The following is a 22,104-nucleotide window of genomic DNA, read 5'->3' on the forward strand; positions in this document are numbered from 1 at the left end:
TTTGCAAGTAAGACTGATTGCTGTATCTGCAGGCTGTAAGATGCTTTATGACTCTCTTTTGAGGTCTATAGCATCTGGCTGGCTGAGACCATCTTCACCTGGGAGTCTCGAGCTCTGAGTGCTGCCATTTCCTTCTGTTTACTCACATAGCATATCTACAACACACACACGTGACAAGTACCTTAGAGCAGACTTGGTCTTCTTCTTTTTCTTTTTCTTCTTCTTCATCTTCTTCTTCTTCTTTTTCTTCTTCTTCTTCCTCTTCCTCTACTTCTTCCTCTTGTTCAAATTATTATTAGTAGTATTCAGTGGGGTTATTGGGATCAGCAGGCCTCTATCAAGGATAATTGCAAAATATGCATTTTGTTTGCACCTCAACCTGGAAATAATTGGTCTTAGGCAACAGCAAGCATCATTTGTTGCTGGGAAATTTGGGATGGAATTAAGGTTCTCTTAACAAGGCCTGCAATTAGCGCTGACCTCAGACCACCTCCACTCTAGTTTTTTTCAGTCTTTACCCTTTACATGGTCTTTATCCTAAACTTTGCACCCACACACTTCACACTGCCCCTAGTGCTGGCGCGTACACCAGGCTTTGAAGCTAGCTGTTTTTTTTTGTCTTTATACTACAAATAGAATCTGTAATTGCTGCCAGAATTCAGTCAGAATGAAAGTCATGTTTCAAGTTATCCTTCTATGACTTTAATGTAGAAGATGTTGCCAAAAAGGAGCATATACATAAGTAAGTGTTTTTTGCAAAAATGACACAACATTTGGGTTCTTTAAAGTCATAATGCAGACTAGGGGACATCATTTACACATATATCTTTGGATTAACTGATAACAAAATGGAGACCCTGAGTGAACTAAGTGAAGCATCCAGAGAGGTTAGACTCCAGGATGTTCTTATACGCCCTTGTCCATGTTCAACGTCTTGTAGTAATTCTGTCTGACAGATGACTAGCACCAGCATTCTGTCCAGGCATGTTCCGGGCTGTTCTCAGAAAAAGGGGGTGGGGTGGGTGGGTTCAGTCTGTTAGTGGAGATCCGCCCTCTTCCAAACCATTAGCAGGTCCTCTCTCTCAGCCCTAGTACCCCTCCCATGTGACTGCTGAAAGTGCAGTTCCTGTTTCCCAGTTAAGTCCTGCAGTACGTCACCATCCCGTACCTTCATAAGGCCTTCATAAAACATGCAGAACACCTTCACGGGCATGGAATTACTGCATTATTAAGGGTTTGTAAACTGCTGCATTTCCCTGGGTACGCTTTCCTTTCTCACGTGCTGTATCAGCCTACCTCAGCCATTGCAATGAATGTATGATTTTATAAAACATGTTTATGGATGCTTTATAAAGCATAAAGCACTTCTGTAAGCCTTATGATGGCCTTATGAATGCTCTTTACAGTGTAACCCATATTCCTTTCCTTTGAGTATAAACCTCACTTTGAATGCATTACTGAGCAGATAAGAGACTCAAGAAAGCAAGTCAGTTTGGTTTTTTGCATCAAAAAATATGAAGCACATTCTTCATTTCTCCAGTGTGTCTTATTCCTCGGGTACAGTTGTACACGCGAGGGATCGTAGCTATGCCACACTGGCCTGGTCTAATCTGCCGTAGTCTGAGAGCTGCATCAACCCTGATAGCACAGCTGCTTTCATTTCCACACACGAAAGCCAACCTGTGAACCACTGCAAGCACTTAATGATCCGATGATCTATTAGTTTAATTACATGAGCCATAACAGACATTATAGATAAAGCTGAGGTTATTTGAGGGAAAACAATGTATGTGGTGATTAGAAGGAGAAAAAATGGGTATTAATATTTTGTGATGGAGATTAAATGATGGATGCAAACAGGCTGTGCAATACAGCATCATTCTGCATAGCCTCAATACACAGCCGCCATAGCCCAGCCACTCATTCCCTGTGAACTGCAAAATCCATCAGCTGTCCACCTCCTAACATCTAACATCACATCACTCTACTGTGCTTTACTGACTGTTGAATAAGCATATCTCTCAATCAGCACAAATTCAGCATCTTTGTATTAAAGATCCTCTCTGTATGTGTGAGTGTGTATGTCTGTGTGTGTATGTGTGTATGTGTGTGTGTGTGTATGTGTGTGTGTGTGTATGTCTGTGTGTGTATGTGTGTATGTGTGTATGTGTGTGTGTGTGTGTGTGTGTGTGTGTGTGTATGTGTGTGTGTATGTCTGTGTGTGTATGTGTGTATGTGTGTGTGTGTGTATGTGTGTGTGTGTGTGTATGTCTGCGTGTGTATGTGTGTATGTGTGTATGTGTGTGTGAGTGTGTATGTCTGTGTGTGTATTTGTGTATGTCTGTGTGTGTATTTGTGTATGTGTGTATGTGTGTGTGTGTGTGTGTGTATGTCTGTGTGTGTATGTGTGTATGTGTGTGTGTATGTCTGTGTGTGTATGTGTGTATGTGTGTGTGTGTGTGTGTGTGTGTGTACATGTCAACCTGCAAATGAGGTGCTATAATTAGCTCCTCAGAGCTATAACACCGCTGTCGGATCTGGTCATATTTACCGTACGGCTATCTCTTCAGAGCTGTTGCTCAGTGACAGAGGAGGCTGTGGGGGGTGGGGGGGGGGGGGGGGGGGGGGGGGCGTGTTGTTGCCTCCATATTTGCCACCAGGATCAGGCGTGTTTGGCACGCTTTAAGTTTGGGAGAGACGAGGATGTGATGGTAATTTGTGTCTGCACAATGGCAGCTTATCTCCACGACAGCACTCCTCTCTTGCAAGCCAGCGTTCTGCTCTTTGACAAAAGGAGCTGTCTTTATCCTGTTAATGAACTCCCAGTGCCTCTCCCACACTGGCGGACACTGTACCCTGCCAACGCCCAGCACTCCTCTCCCGGGCTGAACGCCGGCCGTTTCAGGCTAGGTCTGTCAGTTGAGGGCACGTGGCATGCAGCTCATAAAGACTCAGCCTCCATCTCGCTGGCTTTTCATTCGTTTGTTTGTTTGCTCGCTTGATGGTTGGGTTGTTATTTTTTTTTTTTCATTCCAAGGTTAAGAGCTGTGCTTTTTCCCCATCTTGTAGAAGACAGAGGACTTTGTGTTCCCGCGGCGATTGAGGAACAGCTTCCCTGATAGGTTGTTAAAGATGCAGGTGATTGAGATTGATGTTGCCCTGGTCGACTGGACCGCGGTCTGGCAGCGCAGCAAGGACGTATCGCACCGCTCACCAATGCAGAAAATCGAGTCAGACAAATGCAGCCTTGCACCATATTAAATCACAACACGGCCAACTTTTTTTTTCTTCTTCTGAGGCTGAGCACCTCAAAGAGAAGGCAAGAATCATGTTATATTCCAGAGGCAAACATATTGAGCATCCTTTTCCTTCCTGAAATAGTTCTGGGGAATATCACAGACATGGATACCTCCAGCCAAGCACCAAAGCACACTTTTGCTTAATCTCTTTGCCTGCAGTGTGGTTTAGTACAGTGTCAGGGATGGCCACAGACTGTTAAATAAGTCCATAGGTTTTACCTCTGTCTGCACACATGTTCTGTTGGAGGAAGTTGTTGCAATATGCCGTTCCTCGGTCGAATGGATTGCTACGTGCACTGAGTAATGCCCCTTAGAAAGAGGGGTTCGGTAGCCGCTGTAGCCTGATATTGTTAAAGAATGCCAGCTCTGTAGAGGAGGCATTTTCATTGGTCAAAGAAATGACCAATCACAGGATGGGTGTGTGGCATTGGTTTGAGGAATTGAGTATTGTGTTTGATAGGCTGAGCTGTGCTCTGGTCCTCTCTGATTGGACAGCAAGGGACATGGGGACATAGCAAAGCAGAGGAAGGTCAAAAGCTCCACTCTCCTGCCATCCTGTTATGGAAAGGCTATTTACAAAGAGTCACTGTCCTGTGTCACCTTCACCAAGACAGGTTCTACCTTCCAGGTTGATCTGTAGAGGAATATGTCTCCTTCACATCCATCACAGAAGGGGTGAGGGGTGTTTGTTTTTCCAAAAATAAACATGGTGACCATTTTAAATCAGGGTCACCCATCAGCCACTGCTTTTGTGGTACTTTTTTTAATTTTTTTTTTTTTTATAACTGAAATGATTTCATTGAAAGAACACAGAGTGAATGCTGTCACAGAAGCACTCCATTAACAGGAACACGTCTCTGATGGGTCACCCTTGCAGTAAAACTGCATCTGAAGACAGTCAGACACAGACTGAGGATAGACATCCGTTTACAGGATCGCCTCTCCGCTCTCTGTCTGTGCCTCTTGCCCCCTACCCCTGCCGGCTGCAGCCCGTAAACACCAGAGGCTTGACAGGTCTCGCACTGCGGGGCGAGATTCAGAGCATGATTTGATTTCTGAGCTGCGCTTTAATGAAAGCCAGATTAACGAGCCGTGACCGCGCCGTTCGTCATCGTATTAGCCTGCCTATCAGGCGCCTTCCACATTCCTCTCCAGTCACACGCAATTATATCACAGCTGCCGCACAAACCCCCCCCTTTTACCAGTCCCTACTCCCCCCCACCCCCCCACCCCCCACACACACACCTATCAAGCCTAAAGCAGGGGATTCATTAAGCGAATCACCTCACAAGGAGCATTAACCAATAAAATGCTGCCATGTGAAGCCTTGACATATTGTTACTGGAATTCAGAGCGATAAAGAAGTGTAAACACCCCCCCCCCCTCCCCAAAGCCTCCCCACCCCCAAATCCACTATCCTCCTTTGATGTTTTCACCTGTGAGTGCACAGCTCATTTGCATTATGTGTTTTTTTCCTCCTTTGTTCACATCATCTTGTGCATATTGTTAAGCGATTTACTAAAAACAGTTTTGGCTGGATGCAAATTACTGTGTACTAAAAGCTAAGTGCCTCGGCAGATCAAAGCAGCGAGTGCTTGTTTCTGACCATGAAACCTTGTTAGAGAAAGGCAGCGAGCTGAACAATAGCAGTCACTCCTGGTGATGCCCCCACCAGCTCCTCGTTATCCTCAATGGCTGGCTGTGTGCAAGAATCTGCCACTTACACTGTCCCTGACTGCACTCTTCAGATCGATTTCCACTCATATGGGGGTGATCTGCATGGTTTTCCAATTTGAAGAGCTACACAGGGGCAACACACCATTAATAAACCTCTGTAACTGAGCAGTGCTATACTGGTATGTGCTTATTAAGGTACCCGTGTCATCATGTGATTGTTGCAATCATCCCTTAAATTATAGAATGAAAGCTGTATTCATGTAATATGCACCCTGCCCCATGTCCATCGTTTCATTGCATTAAGGTGTCAAAACATTATTGTACAAGACTCAAGGAGCCGCCACATCTGCACTGAATGAGTGTTAAAGGACACAAGTCTTACATGCTGGAACGTCATTGAAATTCCAGTTTTTCGCATGTATCACGAACCTTACATGTTTCTCGTTCTTTAAATCAGTCTTTGCTGTTCCAGCGCTGCGTATGTCCCCTCTACCGTGATGCAAAGTCAGTCTACTGCCATCTGTGCCCTCCTCTGATGGCCAGGAGGAAAGTTCATCACTTACGCAACAGTTTTGCTCAACTTTGTCGGCCTGCCGAACTTTGCGAGGCTGCGTGATCCTACCAGAAAAATCACTCATTTGGACTGAGTTTGTTTTTTTCAAAGTCAAGGACAAACCGCAGCAAGGTTCCAAGCCCAAGACAAAGGGCTTTTTTTAGAAAAACGACAAAAGCTCCAACCTTAAATCACACACCTGGGGCTTTCCTCCATGTGACAATGAATTACTTGACAGCTGGCCTTCTGTAAAAGTATAGAGGTTGTGTCTGCTGTCACAGGAGAGGACTGTGTATTAGTAAGTATGCACTGACTGACAGCGCGTGTGGCTCAATGAGTCGGTCTCTGGGCCTGAGGCAGGTGGAATATGGGTCAGATGAGGATGCTCATCTTCGCTGTGATGTCTGACCTACAAAAAAAACGTACCAGCCGGGTTCAGAGGATTATGGGATTGTTTTCCGCCGTTTTACACATGTGCGGTTTGTTTTGCATTGTTTCAGCCCCAGCTGTTCCTCCCGGGAGCGCTCCACCCAGATCTCTCCTGGTGCGTGACGCACGGAGCAGAGAGGAACACAAACATGCAAGGAACTCTGGGAAATTGTCCCAGTAGCAGCCAGGGAGCTACAGGTCAGAGAGGTGACCCTGAACCTGTTTCCCATGATTAACGAGCAGGCCGGGTGTAGCAGGTATCACCCACCAACATCTGATTCCATTTTTGCTTAATTGTGTCCAAAGTGGCAGCAGAACCACAGTGCGCCTAATGAAACTGATTTTCTTTATAGCAAGAAAATTGAGTTCCGTCTGAAAAATTTTGATCAAAACAAGGACATTGTAGATTTTTGTTGTCGTTCAGACTTGTTTTCTTATCTGAAGTACGCAAAGATAATGCAATCACAGAGGCAATCGAGTTAAAGTAACCAGCTGCAGAGAATCAAGGCTAAGTTAAGGACCAATATCAGTTTAAAGGACACTCTACACTCCCCCTGTTTGTGGCTCTGTTGATGTGGGACTTAAACTACGGACTTGGAAAGAGCACACTGTTGTATTCAAGGAGGACAGGTGACAGCAGGGAGCGTGATGGTTTAATAGGTTCTCTTTGATCAGTACGTGCAAATGTGAGTTGAGTATGTCTTTGGTGAGCTTGGTCAAGGACAAGCAGGGGATGAGATACGAGAATCTGATTGAGTGCAGCATCCTTCGGTTGTGGCAGAGCAAGGTGCCTTTGATGTCATGTTTACAAACTCTGCGATGCATGGCTAGGATGACCTCAGTTACAGGAGTGAGACCCTCTCCTCTGTACAGCAGAAAACCTCAGAAAGCCATTACCAGTGGGGCTCAATCTGTTTTCAGCCTCCTGTTTTCCAGAGACAGCTGAATTCCATTCCAGCCCAGACTCTGTATATTTAAAGCCAATCAATATAATTAATTAATCAAGGAATAGTACAGAATTGCCAATGAAGCACAGTGAAACAAAGTAAAATAAAATGATTTGTGTCCGAGCAGGGAAAGGTAACAATGCACGCCTGAGCTGCTTGGGGTGCCAAAGTCATGCAGAGAAGAACTCTTTCATTACAGTGGCATCTGCAAACCATCAACTGCACAGTCCTGCATCGCATGCCATGGGAGACAGCAAGCTCAAAATGAGGAAATGACACATTTGGATGGGCAGTCGGCGAGGGGAGTGCCGTGTACTACCCGTCTGAAGCCTAGAGACTTTCTGCAAAACTTCCACCCTGGTCTGAACAGGAATTTCTAAAAACTGCAACTGGCTGATCGGCCCCACTCTGAGCACCCAGCCGTCGTCTCTCTGGAGACACAGCTCCGCAGGCTCTGACCGTGCAGAGCCACTCATGTGAACCACTTTGCAGAATGATTTGCTGTTTCATATTTTGTGACCTCCGGAAATTGTTCCCGCACTGGCATGGCTAGTGTCCCTGTTCGCAGATGAATGATGATCACTGGAGCTCTGACAGAGACAGAGTGGGGTTAAGCCGGCCTGCTGTGAACCTGTCTGGGTCACCTTTACACCTGCTGTCACCCTATAACGCTAGACTGACTCACTGTGTGACTGAGTGGCTCACTGACTCACTGACTGAGTGACTCACTGACTGAGTGAGCTGCTCCTGTGGTAACGACATTTTACCACAATGGGCCAGTGACGTAGCAGTCACAGCCTTTTAACAGAGTCTGCTCAGTTCTAGTTTGTATGCAAGTGATTCCACATGCATGCGCTGTAGGGAATTGTCCAGTCATGGTATTTTATAAACCTGTCTATTCATGGCACTGCCAAAAATCAGTCACATTGTGAAGCTAAAATACGGTTACCAAGTGCTGGATAGCAGGTCCCTGTTTGCTGTTCCTGTTGCTGCTAAAAAACACTGACCTACAAGCAAAATAGAATAATTTATGATTCAGATGGCTTCCTGGTGAACATTTTACCCTTATTATCAGATATTATTTTTACTCTTTTGTTTTCCTGTTTTTAAGTACGCTATCATTTCATTAAAACCACAGCAGGCATTGATGAAGGACGGGAGGTAACCAGGGGTTACTAATGACAGGAGCAGGAGATAGAATGTTAATGAATGGTACACACTCAAAGCTAATTAATAAAGCACCACCAGCATCAATCCAACCCAATGTGACCGCAGTGCATTTCCTGTCTCCAGAGTCATCACACAGATTACCTCAGCTCCGCAGCGGACAGGAAGCATCCTGCCAACCTGTGCTTTTCATGACAGACTTTTAGAGTGGAGGTGAAGAGGAGCGTGTGCCTTATGGAAGATAGCTAGAACTGAGAGCAGATCATCACTCCACCTCCTGACAGCCCTGTGTGTAAAAGACGAGGAAATGCTGCATTTCAGATGATGATCGTAAAGACACAAACATGTGGAATTACAGTTAAGTCACCCCAGTAATAATTTAACATGGCCCCATGACTGTACTACTGAGCCACATGTTATTTGATCTGTCCTCCATCAATAAATCTTTCTGAACACACACAAAGGGTCGGCTAATGGCACTCATCATACTCTTCTTCTGCCTCTAGGGGGCGCTGTCACCATCTGTAGTGGTGTACTCCCATGTGCTCTCTCATGCTGTTCAGCTGTACTGGATGTGGGGTCATATTACCTCTGCTACACACATGCAGGTGAACATCTGTGTTTTACCTGCACAACATAATCAAATCAAAGCTCTGGCAAAGTTCCTGTTCAGCCCTGGTGCCTGCCAGAGTCATATTCATAGATGATCTTACGGCTTCCACATATAAACTAATCACCAAATTGAGTACATACTCTATCTGCATATCATGCATTCAAAACCTGCACCCAAGTAGATTGGTCATTTTATTAGCTGTGAGATATTGTGTTTTTTCTGTCTCTCTCTCTCTCTCTCTCTCTCTCTCTCTCTTCGTCATTTACAGTCACTCAGGCTTCAGAAAGATGTTTTTAATCCCGTTTTAAAATATGCTGGAGCACAAAGAGAAGGAAGATAATCTTAATCTCTTTTTCACTGCATCTCTGCATCGGCACGGAGGATTACACAGTCAGGCCTCATCCTTCTCACCCTCTGCCCCGTGCTCTTAAACTCACCCAAAAAAAAAAAAAAAAAAAAAAGGTTTCAGGTGAATGGAGCTTTGTGATCTGCTGTCAGCCTTTAATCAGTGAGTGACAGACACACACAGGGTCACTGAGGACATTCGCACACTGGCAGGGATGCTCATGCCTGAAAGTAAGGCTTCTGGGAAGTAAGACTTTATTTCACATGTATGATTTTATTGTGTTTTAAACTTTCAACAAGCAATAAAAAATTAAAGGCATTACTTTCTTTTTTAGTACAGGTATGCATTTGGTAGTCTAGCCCACGAGTCTTCATCTCCCTGCCTGTCTACTGGCCTGGCTAAGTATTCATTACATACAGTGCTTGTAGTAAAGACACTTGCACCTCAAGAAAATTTAATGATATGGAAAACTGACAGCCATGCCAACTCAGTCTGCTAAGTGTGTTGTAAACAGGCATGTCTTTTCAGGTGTCGTTGCATGTCTGTTTTCAAGGTTTCAATCTTTTATAGAAATGTTTGTTCCGACAGATTGATAGCCAGCCAGCTTTGATGTTGATCGATAATTTGCTTTGCCGTTGATTTCTAGCTGCAACATGAGTTCTGTAGGTAAGTTAGAGAGCTTTTATTCCTTTGTCTGATTTAACCCCTCAGCTATGAAGAGAAGATATGTGCCATTCCCTGGTCTGCTTTCTCTATGACAGACAGGTAATTGGCCAGGGAGAAAGTTGTGTAATTAGCTCTGCTGTGTCACAATGACAGGTGGGTGCGTGATTGGGCTCTGCTGCTGTCAATCAAGGAAGGGGGAGGTCAAAGAGGCCATGCCTCAGGGAGAAGACTCAGGTGTTAGTTTAGCTGCGGCCATCCTGTCATGTGTCGCGGTGCTTGTTAAAATGAGCCTTGGTTATAGACACGTTGGCTGTTCTGGAGCAAACTGAACAAAATAGGCAAAAACAGTTAGGAAAACTCTCATACCTATACTTGCTCAGGCCACAACCTTCTTAACTAGTTTACATCAACTTTATATCCCTACAGAAAAAAAAAAATATTTCCTCCTATTTGGCGGACACAGACACAGCACATGACTGTCATTTTCTTCTCAACTGTTCATTATGACTGAGCCAAAACCATGCTCAGGGACACCTACATTAGTCATTTCACAAAATGATTTTCTGTTCCTTTTGGCTATCTGGATATTTGCTGAAGCAGTTTAGGTCAAGTGTCTTTTCTCAAAGAATGAATGGCAGGGACCCCTCAAGGACTTGAACTTGTAACCATCTACCTTACAAGCCTGATTTCCTCATTCCCACAGCCTCAATTCAAACCAACTCTGTGAACATGCCATTCAAGTGATGCTCACACCAGTTTATTTATTTATTTCATATGCACACCCCGCAAATAGTTATTAAAGAATTTCTGGCTAAAGTGTTTTACAGAGCAATCGCATTTACTTCTGCTTGACTTGGGGTCCGGGTCAGTTCACTATTAAATCTGCCATTAGCCAGAGACATGTTGGCCTGGAGCAGTGAAAATAGCACAGGTGGAGCTGAGCTACAGCTAACAAAGGTCAGTAGAAACCCCTCGGGTATAGCTGACCTACAGCTACCACAGGTCAGTGGAAACTCCTCAGGTATAACTGAGCTACAGCTAAGGTTAGCCGGTGGAAGTGCTGTTTTCCAAAAACTGTTCACTCCTGCTCTCTCCCTGAAGGTGACCACAAGTGGCACCCTCTGTGGACCAGATCCAGTGCGAAATAAGTGTGAGTCTAATTGAGCAGAACGCCCAGAGAGTGGGGGAGAAATCGACTCATGTTCGGTGTGTTTTTTGAGGGGGAGGTGGTTGGACTGCAGCCAGTCCTGCACTCGGTGTGAACTCCAATGTTGTGCTGTTATGCCGTTGCGTTTAGTCCCGGGAGACGCCCTGCTCTTTTCCTCACCATCGTTCACAGCGTCTCACTCCCCCCCTCTGCCGGGGCGACACTCTCAGGTCTCAGATCACGTGGAGGTACAAACAACGCGGAAACTATTCCAAAACTGGAGGAACAAACAGAGTGTGTGTCAGGGACACTGCAAACCTTTCAACTGTCATTGTTTTACCCTAATAATCAATACAGTGTGAATGTGAGAAAGAAACACAGACTCCCGTGGGTGACTGGAACAGTTCTGCTGTGATTTAAGAGAAATTAAATAAAAACAGAAACATTAGCATGGCGGACTGTCTCTCTGTAAGCTATCCTCATGTCTCAAATGATCAGTGTACACCACAGCACCCAGTCAGGACCCAGACCTGGACATTAGGTAATCAGAAGCGGAGTGTAAGAGAATTATGTCTATTGAAGAGGGATTAGACCCGAAACCAGAGTGGCGAGATCAATGGGCGGATTGGTTTGTGAGGCACAGAGATAAGGCAGGATGAGGCAGCCATGATAAACCCCTCCACAGAGACTTGGAAGAGAACCACGGGAGAATAAGGCAAGGATGCTGGACACCAGCTCTGGGAGAGCTGCCCTCGGACTCGGCCGGAGTCCCGACAGGCTGCTCGCTGCCATCTGATCAAAGAGGCGGCGAGGGAGTCTGGCTTGCACCGCATCCGGATGCTGATTGGCTGAGACTACGTGACCCTGGAAACGGGCGCGTGCCTCCCGCTCCCTCCCTGCACCCCCCGCTGACTCTGCTTAAGGTGCTCCGCGTTTCACCTTTCAGACCGCCCCGTCTGTGTTAAAGTGAACGTAGCTGACCCAGCTGTGCGATTCACAGCTCGAGTGGAACAGAAAACAAGCAACACACTGGCATGCTGGGAGCAGACTGCCTACCCAGCCGAGCTCAGCAACCTGTGCAAGAGACAGAAGCTTGCAGGGTAACATTCAAAGTGGAGACATAAAAGCAGTGTGGTGCGGTAAGGAGCAGGGCTCACAACAGAAAGGGTCCTGGTTTAATTCCCTGCTGAGAGGCTTCTGTTTGTACCCTTGAGCAAGGTACTCAATCCAGATCCAGATTTCAGATTCATTCCAAATGAATAAAATTGTAACCTGTGTGAGTCACCCTGGATAAGGGCATCTGCTGAAAATGACAACAGTACAATACAAAATACCTACTGACAAACGTAGCCAGAGGGGGTCAGGATGTCTGTCTTGGGGGGGCTAGCTAAAGTGTTTTAGCAGCAGTTGCAGCAGGAATGTGGAGACCTCCGGGTTCAGGTATCCCGTGCCGTTCATTTTACATTTACATTTATTCATTTGGCAGACGCTTTTATCCAAAGCGACTTACATAGGTTATAGTTCTTTACAATGTTATCCATTTATACAGCCGGATATTTACTGAGGCAACTGCGGGTTAAGTACCTTGCCCAAGGGTACAGCAGCAGTGTCACAGCGGGGATCGAACCGGCAACCTTTCGGTTACAAGTCCTGCTCCTTAACCACTATGCTACACTGCCGCCCAATGCCGCACATCCTGCATGTGCTTTGCCGTGGCTGAGCAGCTTGCGTCTGTGCGGGGCCGCAGATGGAGATCGCAGTGTGTGAGTGTCTGCCTCGCCCGCGCTCCCTCAGATCCAGCCTCACGCTGGCCAGTCGAGCCCCGCCCCCTGTGTCTCCCCGTGGCGGCGTACAGGGATGCACTGCATGATTTACCCAAAAGGGGAGAGCAGTGAAAGTCAGTACGGGTTATTCCGCTGTGCGTTGCCGTCTCTGAGCGGCGCACTCTTTACGCAACGGCTCAGCGCACTCACTACACGGTGGCTCAGCACACCCATTATTCAGCTTCTCAGCACACTCTTTACGCAGCGGCTCAGCGGACTCACTACACGGTGGCTCAGCACACCCATTATTCAGCTTCTCAGCACACTCTTTACGCAGCGGCTCAGCGGACTCACTACACGGTGGCTCAGCACACCCATTATTCCATTATTACACCCATTATTATTACGCAGAGGCTCAGCTCTGTTTAGTGCGAAAACGCCACCCCACAGATACAGTAATGCCAGCAGTATGTAGCATGGAGGAGGGCAGAGCTTGCTTTATATTTACAAAGACAGATCAGTTCCAGCGGTGAATCAGTACAGAGGTAATGGCTGTCTGATTATGGGCCATTTGCATCCTCCCTTTATGGCCTTATTATCCACCCGTATCAGGGAGGATCATTTGGAAGACAGGAGAGCATTGTTAAACAGGATTCTTGCTCTGAATTCTGGGCTAATGTTGGTTCATCAGACCACCCCCCCACCCCCACTCCAAGGGGGAGAGGTGTCATTTTCGGCAGTGCAACTGCACGCAGCTGTGAGGACAGATGTGGTGGTCCCACCTGCGACTTCAAAGGACACCAGTAGCTGGAAAATTCCGCTGATCCTGATGAGGGGGGAACACTTTGCCAGGGAAGCGTTCTCCATTCCAGAGGATTGCAGCTCTGAGCAGAGCCGTGTCGACTGGAGTCGGGCTCCTCTTCGGCTCCAAGTGTGATGTGAGATAAAGACTTGTCACCACCACCAACGTAAAAACCACAACCGCCCGAGAGCCGGGGGAGATACCAAGGCTGAGATGACCACAGCTCAGCAGGAGCTCCTGCCTTCAACAGCAGTCAATGTGCAGAACCGTCACTTCCATTTAGTTTCAATCTGACATGCTGAAGTGAATCTGAACTGAAATACAGTTTCTTTTTTTCTACATGAAGTTGGCCTGGCCAACATTGGCTTGTCTTTAGCAGACACCTGTTGTTTTTCCCTGTTTATTCCGATCTCTGGTTCAAAGCCCACTCAATCCGAAGAGCTTCGGGGGGAAGATGTGCTGAGGATTTGTCATTGGTCTGCTTCTCACTGGCCTTGTAATTGGATTGGACACAGTGGCTTGGCACGGCTGCTCATTTATTTATTTATTGTATTTTTCAAAGTCCAGATGTCCCTGGTTGAAAGACAGGCTGAGGAGCTTAGAGCATTTGGAATTGAATGCAGATTAAAGCTGTCAGGCTGGCCTTTTGGCAAAGACAGCGCCAGAGCATCTGACTGTGTCCTCATCAAACAACCACAGCAGTCAGTACAGGTAAGCACAGGTCAGTATGGGTTAGGAGAGGTCAGCACAGGTTAGCATGGGTTAGCACAGTTCAGCACAAGTTAGCATAGGAAAGCTCAGGTCAGCACACACACTTAAAATGTAAGACTGTGTCATTCCTTTCATTTATCAACTGTGCAGGGTAACTTATGCACCCAACACTTAACACAGTTTCATCTACTCATACATTTGAATAATCACTGAAGCAACCCAGGTAAAACGCCGTAGACAGGGGTACAATGGCTGTGCCCCGCCTGAAATTTGCACCTGAAACTCTTCTGGTTGTGAGCCAGATGCTCACACACAGCTCCTGTGCTGTGTCCTCAGCTCGTGGAACAGCATGGTCGGCTCTTTTGTTCCAGAGTGAAGAACCAGGTCAAAGACACAGGCCTTCTGTTTGACCTCCATTAAAATGCAACCCTGACTACAGCACTAACATACAAATAGCTCTCGCTGAGTGTGTGACATTTAGATCTTTCATTTGATTATGTCACCTTCCTGGAGTTTAAAAAAAAATAAAGTACACTCACAGTGCTGGCTGGAGGACGAATGTTGTTTCTGTTGCCCAGATACATTCTTAATTCACATTAAAATGCATTCATTCCACTGAAACAAGCATCCTCTCACTGAATTTGTCTTCAGAAGTTCCCTCTAGGTCCATGATGTACTTTCCTTTAAGCAGATGCAGGTCATGTTGAAATGTCACCTGCGTAATTTGTAGTCTCACAAAGGCTCTTGCGTTCTGCAAGAGAAGACAGTCTGGGTTAGTTTTGCTCATTTTAACTCTCAGAAAGTCCCACCACAGAGGAGAGGAGGCCTCACTGATGTCATCTGTGCTGTGATGGTTTACGAAGCCATACCCATAAGAAGAGACATCTTTCCCTGTGTGTCCAGTCACAAGCAGGGTGACAGCATGTCAGCCTGGGGACAGAGGGTTCGGTGGCACAGACATCTGAGACCCTGCGTGGCCCTGCGGTCAGGGATCAGACATGCAAAGCCCTTAATGTTGCGTGAGTTGCGCTGTGATCGCTGATATGGCACTGTAAGAGATGGGGCTGAAGGATAGCTGGACTCGGTTATGACAGGGCTGGTTTGAGGATTACAGCCCTGTCTGACCTCTGAGCGGGATTCAACAGGGTAAAGGCAAGAGAGGCTTTGTTAAATGCAAATTTAAACTCTGGACTCATTGCAGAGTTGTGGATTAAGAGCTATCTTTTTTTGATCAGCCTAATGGATCAGTGTGTGATCATGTCTGTGTGTGTGTGTGTGTGTGTGTGTGTGTGTGTGTGTGCGTGCACGTGTGTGGGAGTGTATCTGTGTGTGTGTGTGTGTTGGTGTCTGTGTATATGTATTTCTGCATGTTTATGTGCATGTGCTTGTATCTGTGTGAATATGTGTGCATAAATACATGTGCGTGGGTGGGGTTGGTGTTGCGCATTTGGAGTACAGTGGGTTTGTGATAGAGGGGGGTTAGCGCTCCGCACTTGGAATGTGGTGCTTTGTGATAGAGGAGCTTTACTGAAGTTCCCAGGCTCAGCCCTCAGTGTCTCAGCGCTGCCATCAGATCAGTCAGAGAGGTCTGCGTCCCCATTGGCCAGGGCCCTCCTCTGTTGCTTCTGAGCTCAGCCTCTCAGCTCAGCTTATCAGTCTTTTCAAACGGTTTGATGATTATAGCTCTTTTTTCGCACTTCACTGTCTGTCTGGCCTGATTGTCTCCACAGGAGATATGGACACAGCTTGCAAAGCAAAGCAGCACTACAGGGGCTGATTGGAGCCAAAAAGCATTTAATTTTATCTGCGTCAGAAACATGGCTCCGGTTTTCTGTGAATCCCTAGAAAACAGGCCTGTGCGTTGCATATATTACTTCATTTAAGCTCAAACACATGAAAAAGACCCTCTCTGTAGAACAGCTGAATTACACAGGATGATCTTTTTAAGCCAAAGTCCAATCACAATGGCTACATTTCCTTGTGCCCTCCCCCACCCTTGCCCAGAGGCAGGTGACTGACAGTATAGTAACCAATCAGACACATTGTGTTAAACACAAGCGTAATAAACAGGCAAGGCCCTTTCCAGACAGAGGTGTATGGACATGTGACATCAGATGGGCAGGTCATTTCCCCAGCAACACCACCTGACATTCCACGCAACACTATGCACGGTGCTAATAGATTCTGCCTTAAAACCCCAGAGACCAGGAGGACAGAGTTATGCATCCCACGGGAGTTTCACCCCCAGCAGGCATTAATCAAATGCTACAGCAGCCCCAGGGACTCTCCTGGGGCTCCAGAGAAACCTCCAGCACCTGCACTCTCCACACCTCTAATCACAGCTGAACAGAGAGCCCCGCCCCCTCAGCAGGAGAGCAAGGCTTCATCAAACTCCGAAGTCTGCTGTCAATCACTCCCTGGCTAACAAATCACAGCTGTACAGGGTGCTTCTCTCTAAGCATAGGGAAATGGTGGTGATCTTTCAGCAGATGAAACTGCAGTGAGCAGAACCTGCGGTTTGAAATGATTTTTCCGTTTTTATCTAGGACTGCAACTCCAAATCCCTCCTAGAAAGCTCAAGGCAGATCAGTTAAACTCCAGAAGAATAAGGCTCTGAAACAACCTTTTTTTCAGGGTATCTGAGATGTATTGGCTCTGTTTTAAACCGTCTGGAGCACTCTTCCCTGCCCTGTGCCCAGCTCACCCAGGCCCTCTCCGCCCCTCCTGCTGTCTGTGTTCCCAAACACGCAGCACCTCCGCAGAACAGGATGTCCCTTAAGTGCTCTGGTGCTGCGCCTCTCTCACGAAGGACCTCTCGTTAAATGGGAATGTTCCCCTGCCCCGCCAGGCGGAAACAGCAGCGGGCCTCCTACGTCACGCTCGGGACGCACTCCGCTCTTCTTCAAAGAGGTGTCTCCATATTTAATACAACTGAGGGCATCTTACCTCTCAGCCCCTGATCTGGAATGGAGGCTGGCCCTGAGGAGGCGGGGGGGGGGATTGGAGTGCTGGGGGGGTTAGTGCAGCCAAAAATAAACAAGCGAGAACAAGAACCCCAAAACTTTCCAGAGCTGAGATCAAAGGGATATGCATTTACATATTATTAATTTTTCCCATAATTAATTAAAGCTCCGCTCAGCAATTATGCTCAGTGTGTCACCGAATGGCAGTGGCAGTGCAGGCAGATGGGAAAAAAAGTGTCTCCAGAGACTCAGACTGCACGCAGTACATCAGAAAGGTTTTGCCGCGGAACGCAAAACCGGCTCCAACCGGCCCAACGTCCCAACCTGTGTCATTCATTAAAAAGTAATAATGAAACAGCATCAGGCCACGTCGTCGTGACCCGTTGGCTGTTTGGCTCATGTCCTCGTATGTGAGGGGATGAGCTCAGAGGCCCTGGTTCTGTGTGGATTCTGTGGATTTGCGGCAGAGGCTGAGTGCTGAGAGCTCGAGCTCAACAGGATTCAGCAAGACAGGCCTCTGGTCCGGCTCACTTTAGATCTGGCATTTAAAAAGTCGGACCCAAATCCAGAGCATGAAAGGATGACGTTATTACGGACTTACCACAACAGAGTTTTTTTTTTTTTTTGGTTGTTGTTGTCGTTGTTTAAATGAGAGGATGGAGGTGCTCAAAGTTCATCCAATTTGGTATATTACAAATTTCCCCATCCAAATCTTTGCGTAATGTAATGACATTTTCTGTTTCAGTTTTTCGAAGTGTGGAGGCTATCTGATCATTTTGATAAATTAATGTCTCTTGTCTAATGTCAATGCCTCTTCTTTTCAGAATTTTTCTCGTGCTGAAACTTTGCGTTCTCTTTTCAGCAAAGCTGCCTTAACCTTTCCTTTCGAACCCCTCATCACAGCTCACAGTCCCGAGGGACCGAGAATCTTATTACACCTCTGATGTAGTGGAGCGGGCAGACAGCATGACTTTGCAGGAGTAGCCCTGAAAGTCACACACACACACACACACAGAGTCAAAGTTTCTACTTTTTTTCTTCCATTTTGGTGAATATTCATGTCATGTGTTCTCTTGAATTATTTTCATGCAACAGTCACTGCATTTATAGCTGGTTTTATTCTATATTGATTTATTCAGAGAGTACCAGGGAATGTTTACGAGTCAAAGCGGCAGAATCAGGTGGAGCCCTTAACTGGAGGGTTGGGGTTCAGATCCAGCTGGGGCAGGTCTTGACGTACCCCTCTTCTTCAGCTTATTATCTGCTCCAGTCAAAAGCCCGCTGTGTCACAGCAAGTTCTGCGCTAAATGATGTGCACTTTTTTAATTATCTGCATTTGATAAGGAAATAAATGATGTAACAGACAGAACAGTCAGGTTAATTAACAGGGCGCCAATCAGACACATAACAGATGATCAGCGGCAGTACCTGAGGGCTGAGACACACAGAGAATAAAGATGCCTCCTTCCATACCACGACATTCCTCTGCTTTCACCAGAAAAAGAGGACACGTCTCCATAACTCTGAGGACTATATACTGTGAACCTCATTCCGCAAAATCCTCCATGATTAAAAATAAAAAGCATAAAGTGTTTGAAACGTGGGCCTGTGTCGGGAGGTTGCCGTGGGCGCTTTACACCCCGAAGCTGTGCTGAGTTCGGCGGAACTCGCGGCCGTCCTCGTTTGTTACGCAACGGGATCGTCCCGCGCCTTTAGGATGTTTACACGCGTTACACAAGAATCTGCGCGGAAATAAAGGATGGACCAAGGGGTCCCCCGGGGGTTGCCATGGTAACGTCAGATCTGCCTCGTCAGGCGTAATGCGAGAGGAAGGATGGCAGATGTTTGGGGTAAAGGAGTCGTCCGCTCCCCACAGTGTTCAGTCATCTGTGTAGGCTTGGACCCTCACGCGTGAGTTTTAGCAGGCTACAGTGCATGTTGGGTGCTCGTTTTGTTTTAGAGAGGTAGAACCATGGGGGTTTCAGATGGATCGCTCTGTTTTTGTTTTTGAGGGGAAGGGGGGCAGGGTGTGGTGGTCAGAACAGGTTGAGGAGCAGTGCGTTTGTGGCGTATGACGATGCTCGGGTAGGCCTTACAGAGATGCTTAGAGGTGCTCCAGACCCAGTGGAATGTGAGTATGAGTTAGCCAAAAGGAGGGTGCACGCTGGAGCTAGCAGGTGTTTCGGCGTTCCACACCTGTAGTCTCAGATGGGATCTCGCAGGGCAGGACAGGAGCGGAGTGGTGGGGGGTCGGGGGGGGGGGGGGTGTTAAAAAACTGTGAGTTCCGGCCTGCTGCTGTCGCAGTCCTGCTGTAAGTAGGCTGTGGTGTAGAGGACAACGCTGTAACTGCGAGGGGAAAGGACCAGAGGGGGAACGGGGACAGGAACAGGAACATGCAGGCACTCCTGCCTGCTGCGGCATTATTTAACATGATCAGACCTCTGAGAATAGCCCACTGTGCTGGGATCAGTCTTACCCTGCAGAAACTGTGTGCGTGTGTGTGTGTGTGTGTGTGACAGATTTTAATTCCTGCAGGGCAGTTTCTCCCTCTTTTGGGTGAATGATACAGGACATCTTAAGATGTCTGCCATTCTGAGGAAATATTTGCTTGCATGCGTGTCAATATGCATATCTTTAGAGAAATGGAAAAATGCACTATTAATTACTCTAAGGAATTGTGTAGATAATTGGTCATTGTGCCAAATACCAATTAAGAAGGTGAAATAGGTGCAAAGATAAACCAGCATACATACGTACACATGCACACACTCTCTCACACACTCACACACATGCACAGGCACACGCAGCCCACCAGAGAATGACTTTGACATGCTCACCCTAACAGATATCTTTTGAGATTGCCTGCATGTCCGTGATTGTAAAAAAAGGTGACAGATTGCAGTGGCTGTTTAATACATGCTGCAGAAGGTACTCCCATCCCGAACAGCCTTTCGTTTCAAGGACATCTCCAGCAGGTATCATGACTGAGACCTTTTCACCTTGAGGTGAGCGACTCTGGAATGACGAGGATGCTGTAGTGGGACAGTGGTCAGGGAAACGGAGACGGCGCACATCTGAGCTGGTATTTTAGCAGCCAGGACTAATGCAGACACCTGCATATCAGCTGGGGAGCCTGGCAAAAGGCTTTTGCATGCTTGGACCCTTGACTGTTCAAGAGAGGCACTCCACAGCTGCGGTCCATGATGCATGCACAGGACTTCGACCAATCAACAAGGATGCCATCTGTTTAATTAAAATGACTTCAGTCCTTTTCAGTGGGTGACGGGTACTCCCTACGGCTCCCGTCAGTGGGCTGGTGTGGTGTTTCTGCACTGAATTGCAGTGCTGAATGTGGAGAGTCTCTCCTCACACGCTGTCTCCTCAGTGCAGCACAGTTAGCCAGCTCCAACAAGCTGCATGAGTGCAACCATTTTTCACAATAAAAAATGGCCCACATTCCAGGGAAGCAAAACAGAAACACTCATCTTATTTTACTGAGCAAACTTACAAACAAAGTACAACAAGGGGAAGACCATCGCGTGCGTGTGTGTGTGTGTGTGTGTGTGTGTGTCTGCTTGGCCTCATGCTGTGTGTGTGTGACTTGCAGGTGATGGGATCCCCAAGGAGAGCAGCCCATTCATCAACAGCAGCGATGTGGAGAAGAGCCAGCAGTATGAGGGCAAGAACATGGCCCTGTTTGAGGTACAAACACACACACATATACTCAAACATACACACACACACACATACACACACACACACACACACACACACACTCACACACACACACACTCACGCACACATACCCACACACACACTTGCGTACATGTGCCCACACACACGGAGGTGAGCTGAGCCTTACACACACACACATGCACCCACATGCACACACGCGCACACGCACACACACACACACACACACACAAACCTCACATCTTCTGCTGTAGACACACACACACAAGCACAGAAACATTCACTCCTGCAGGTGCTTAGATTTTGAATGTACATTGATTAATGAGGCTGTTTGATTAATGAGGGTGATTACAGTTCGAAGGTCAACAGAAAGAGACAGATTGAATTTTTATTTCACACAAAGGGAACAAGTTAGTGAGTCAGCACAGCTCTGGCAAGGGTAACACAGAACAGTGCAGCACACACCCAAAGGGACCCTGCTGAAAACATGTACACAGTTTCTACCACACATCCTGTCATGAACACAGTATTTTCAGATGTTGAACCAGAGAGAATGTATTTTGTGTAAAACTAATGTGTTTCTGTGTGTGTGTGTGTGTGTACATGTGTGTCTGTGTATCTACAGGAGGAGATGGACACCAGCCCTATGGTCTCCTCACTGCTCAGCAGTCTGGCTAACTACTCCAACCTGCCCCAGGGGAGTAAGGAGCATGAGGAGGCCGAGAATAACGAGGAGTCACGCAAGAAGCCCATCAAGGTACGTCACACCCACCTCAGCATCAGTGCTACCACAGCAACCTCGCATTGCAACGGACCATCCCCCACTCACCCCACGCACCAAACCAGCACACTGAACACCTCCCACAGGAGCAGTATCATGAACACATCCCACAGGAACAGCACCATAGATACATCACACAGGCCCAGGCCATAGATAAATCCCATAGGAAGAGCACATTATATACATCCCACAGGAAAATCAGAATAACATAACTGTAAAATTACTCCCTGTTACGTTAGCCACCACTCTCAGATTCTCACTGAAATAGTTCACTGGCAACAAAATGTAGATAAAATAATCCAGACACAGTCCCAACGAGGATGGTGTAAACACCAATAAATCCACATGGAAAGAGAGAGGGAGAGAGATAGAGAGAGCGTGTCTCACAGCAGTGCAGTAAATTCAGCAACCATCTGAACTGGATGAGATGGTACATTCTGTTGACATTGAATATTGAATATTGAAAATGCTGGGTTGAAAATTGTACTGTTACATTTTTCTAACGGGGTGCAAAGGAAAGCTATTACTATGAAGATGCATGACTGG

The 22,104-nt window shown here is 46.9% G+C and overlaps 1 protein-coding gene across 1 annotated transcript in view; it reads left to right on the plus strand.

Moving 5' to 3' along the window:
- slc12a5b (solute carrier family 12 member 5b) overlaps nucleotides 1-22,104 on the plus strand; it is a 77,881-nt gene that overhangs the window by 28,597 nt on the left and 27,180 nt on the right. Inside the window, exons 2-3 of the mRNA XM_036533013.1 lie at nucleotides 20,692-20,786; nucleotides 21,403-21,534. Coding sequence (XP_036388906.1) covers nucleotides 20,692-20,786; nucleotides 21,403-21,534 — 227 coding nt within the window. The remainder of the gene's footprint in view (nucleotides 1-20,691; nucleotides 20,787-21,402; nucleotides 21,535-22,104) is intronic.

This window comes from Megalops cyprinoides, chromosome 7 (assembly GCF_013368585.1).
Source record: "Megalops cyprinoides isolate fMegCyp1 chromosome 7, fMegCyp1.pri, whole genome shotgun sequence".
Lineage (NCBI taxonomy): Eukaryota > Metazoa > Chordata > Actinopteri > Elopiformes > Megalopidae > Megalops > Megalops cyprinoides.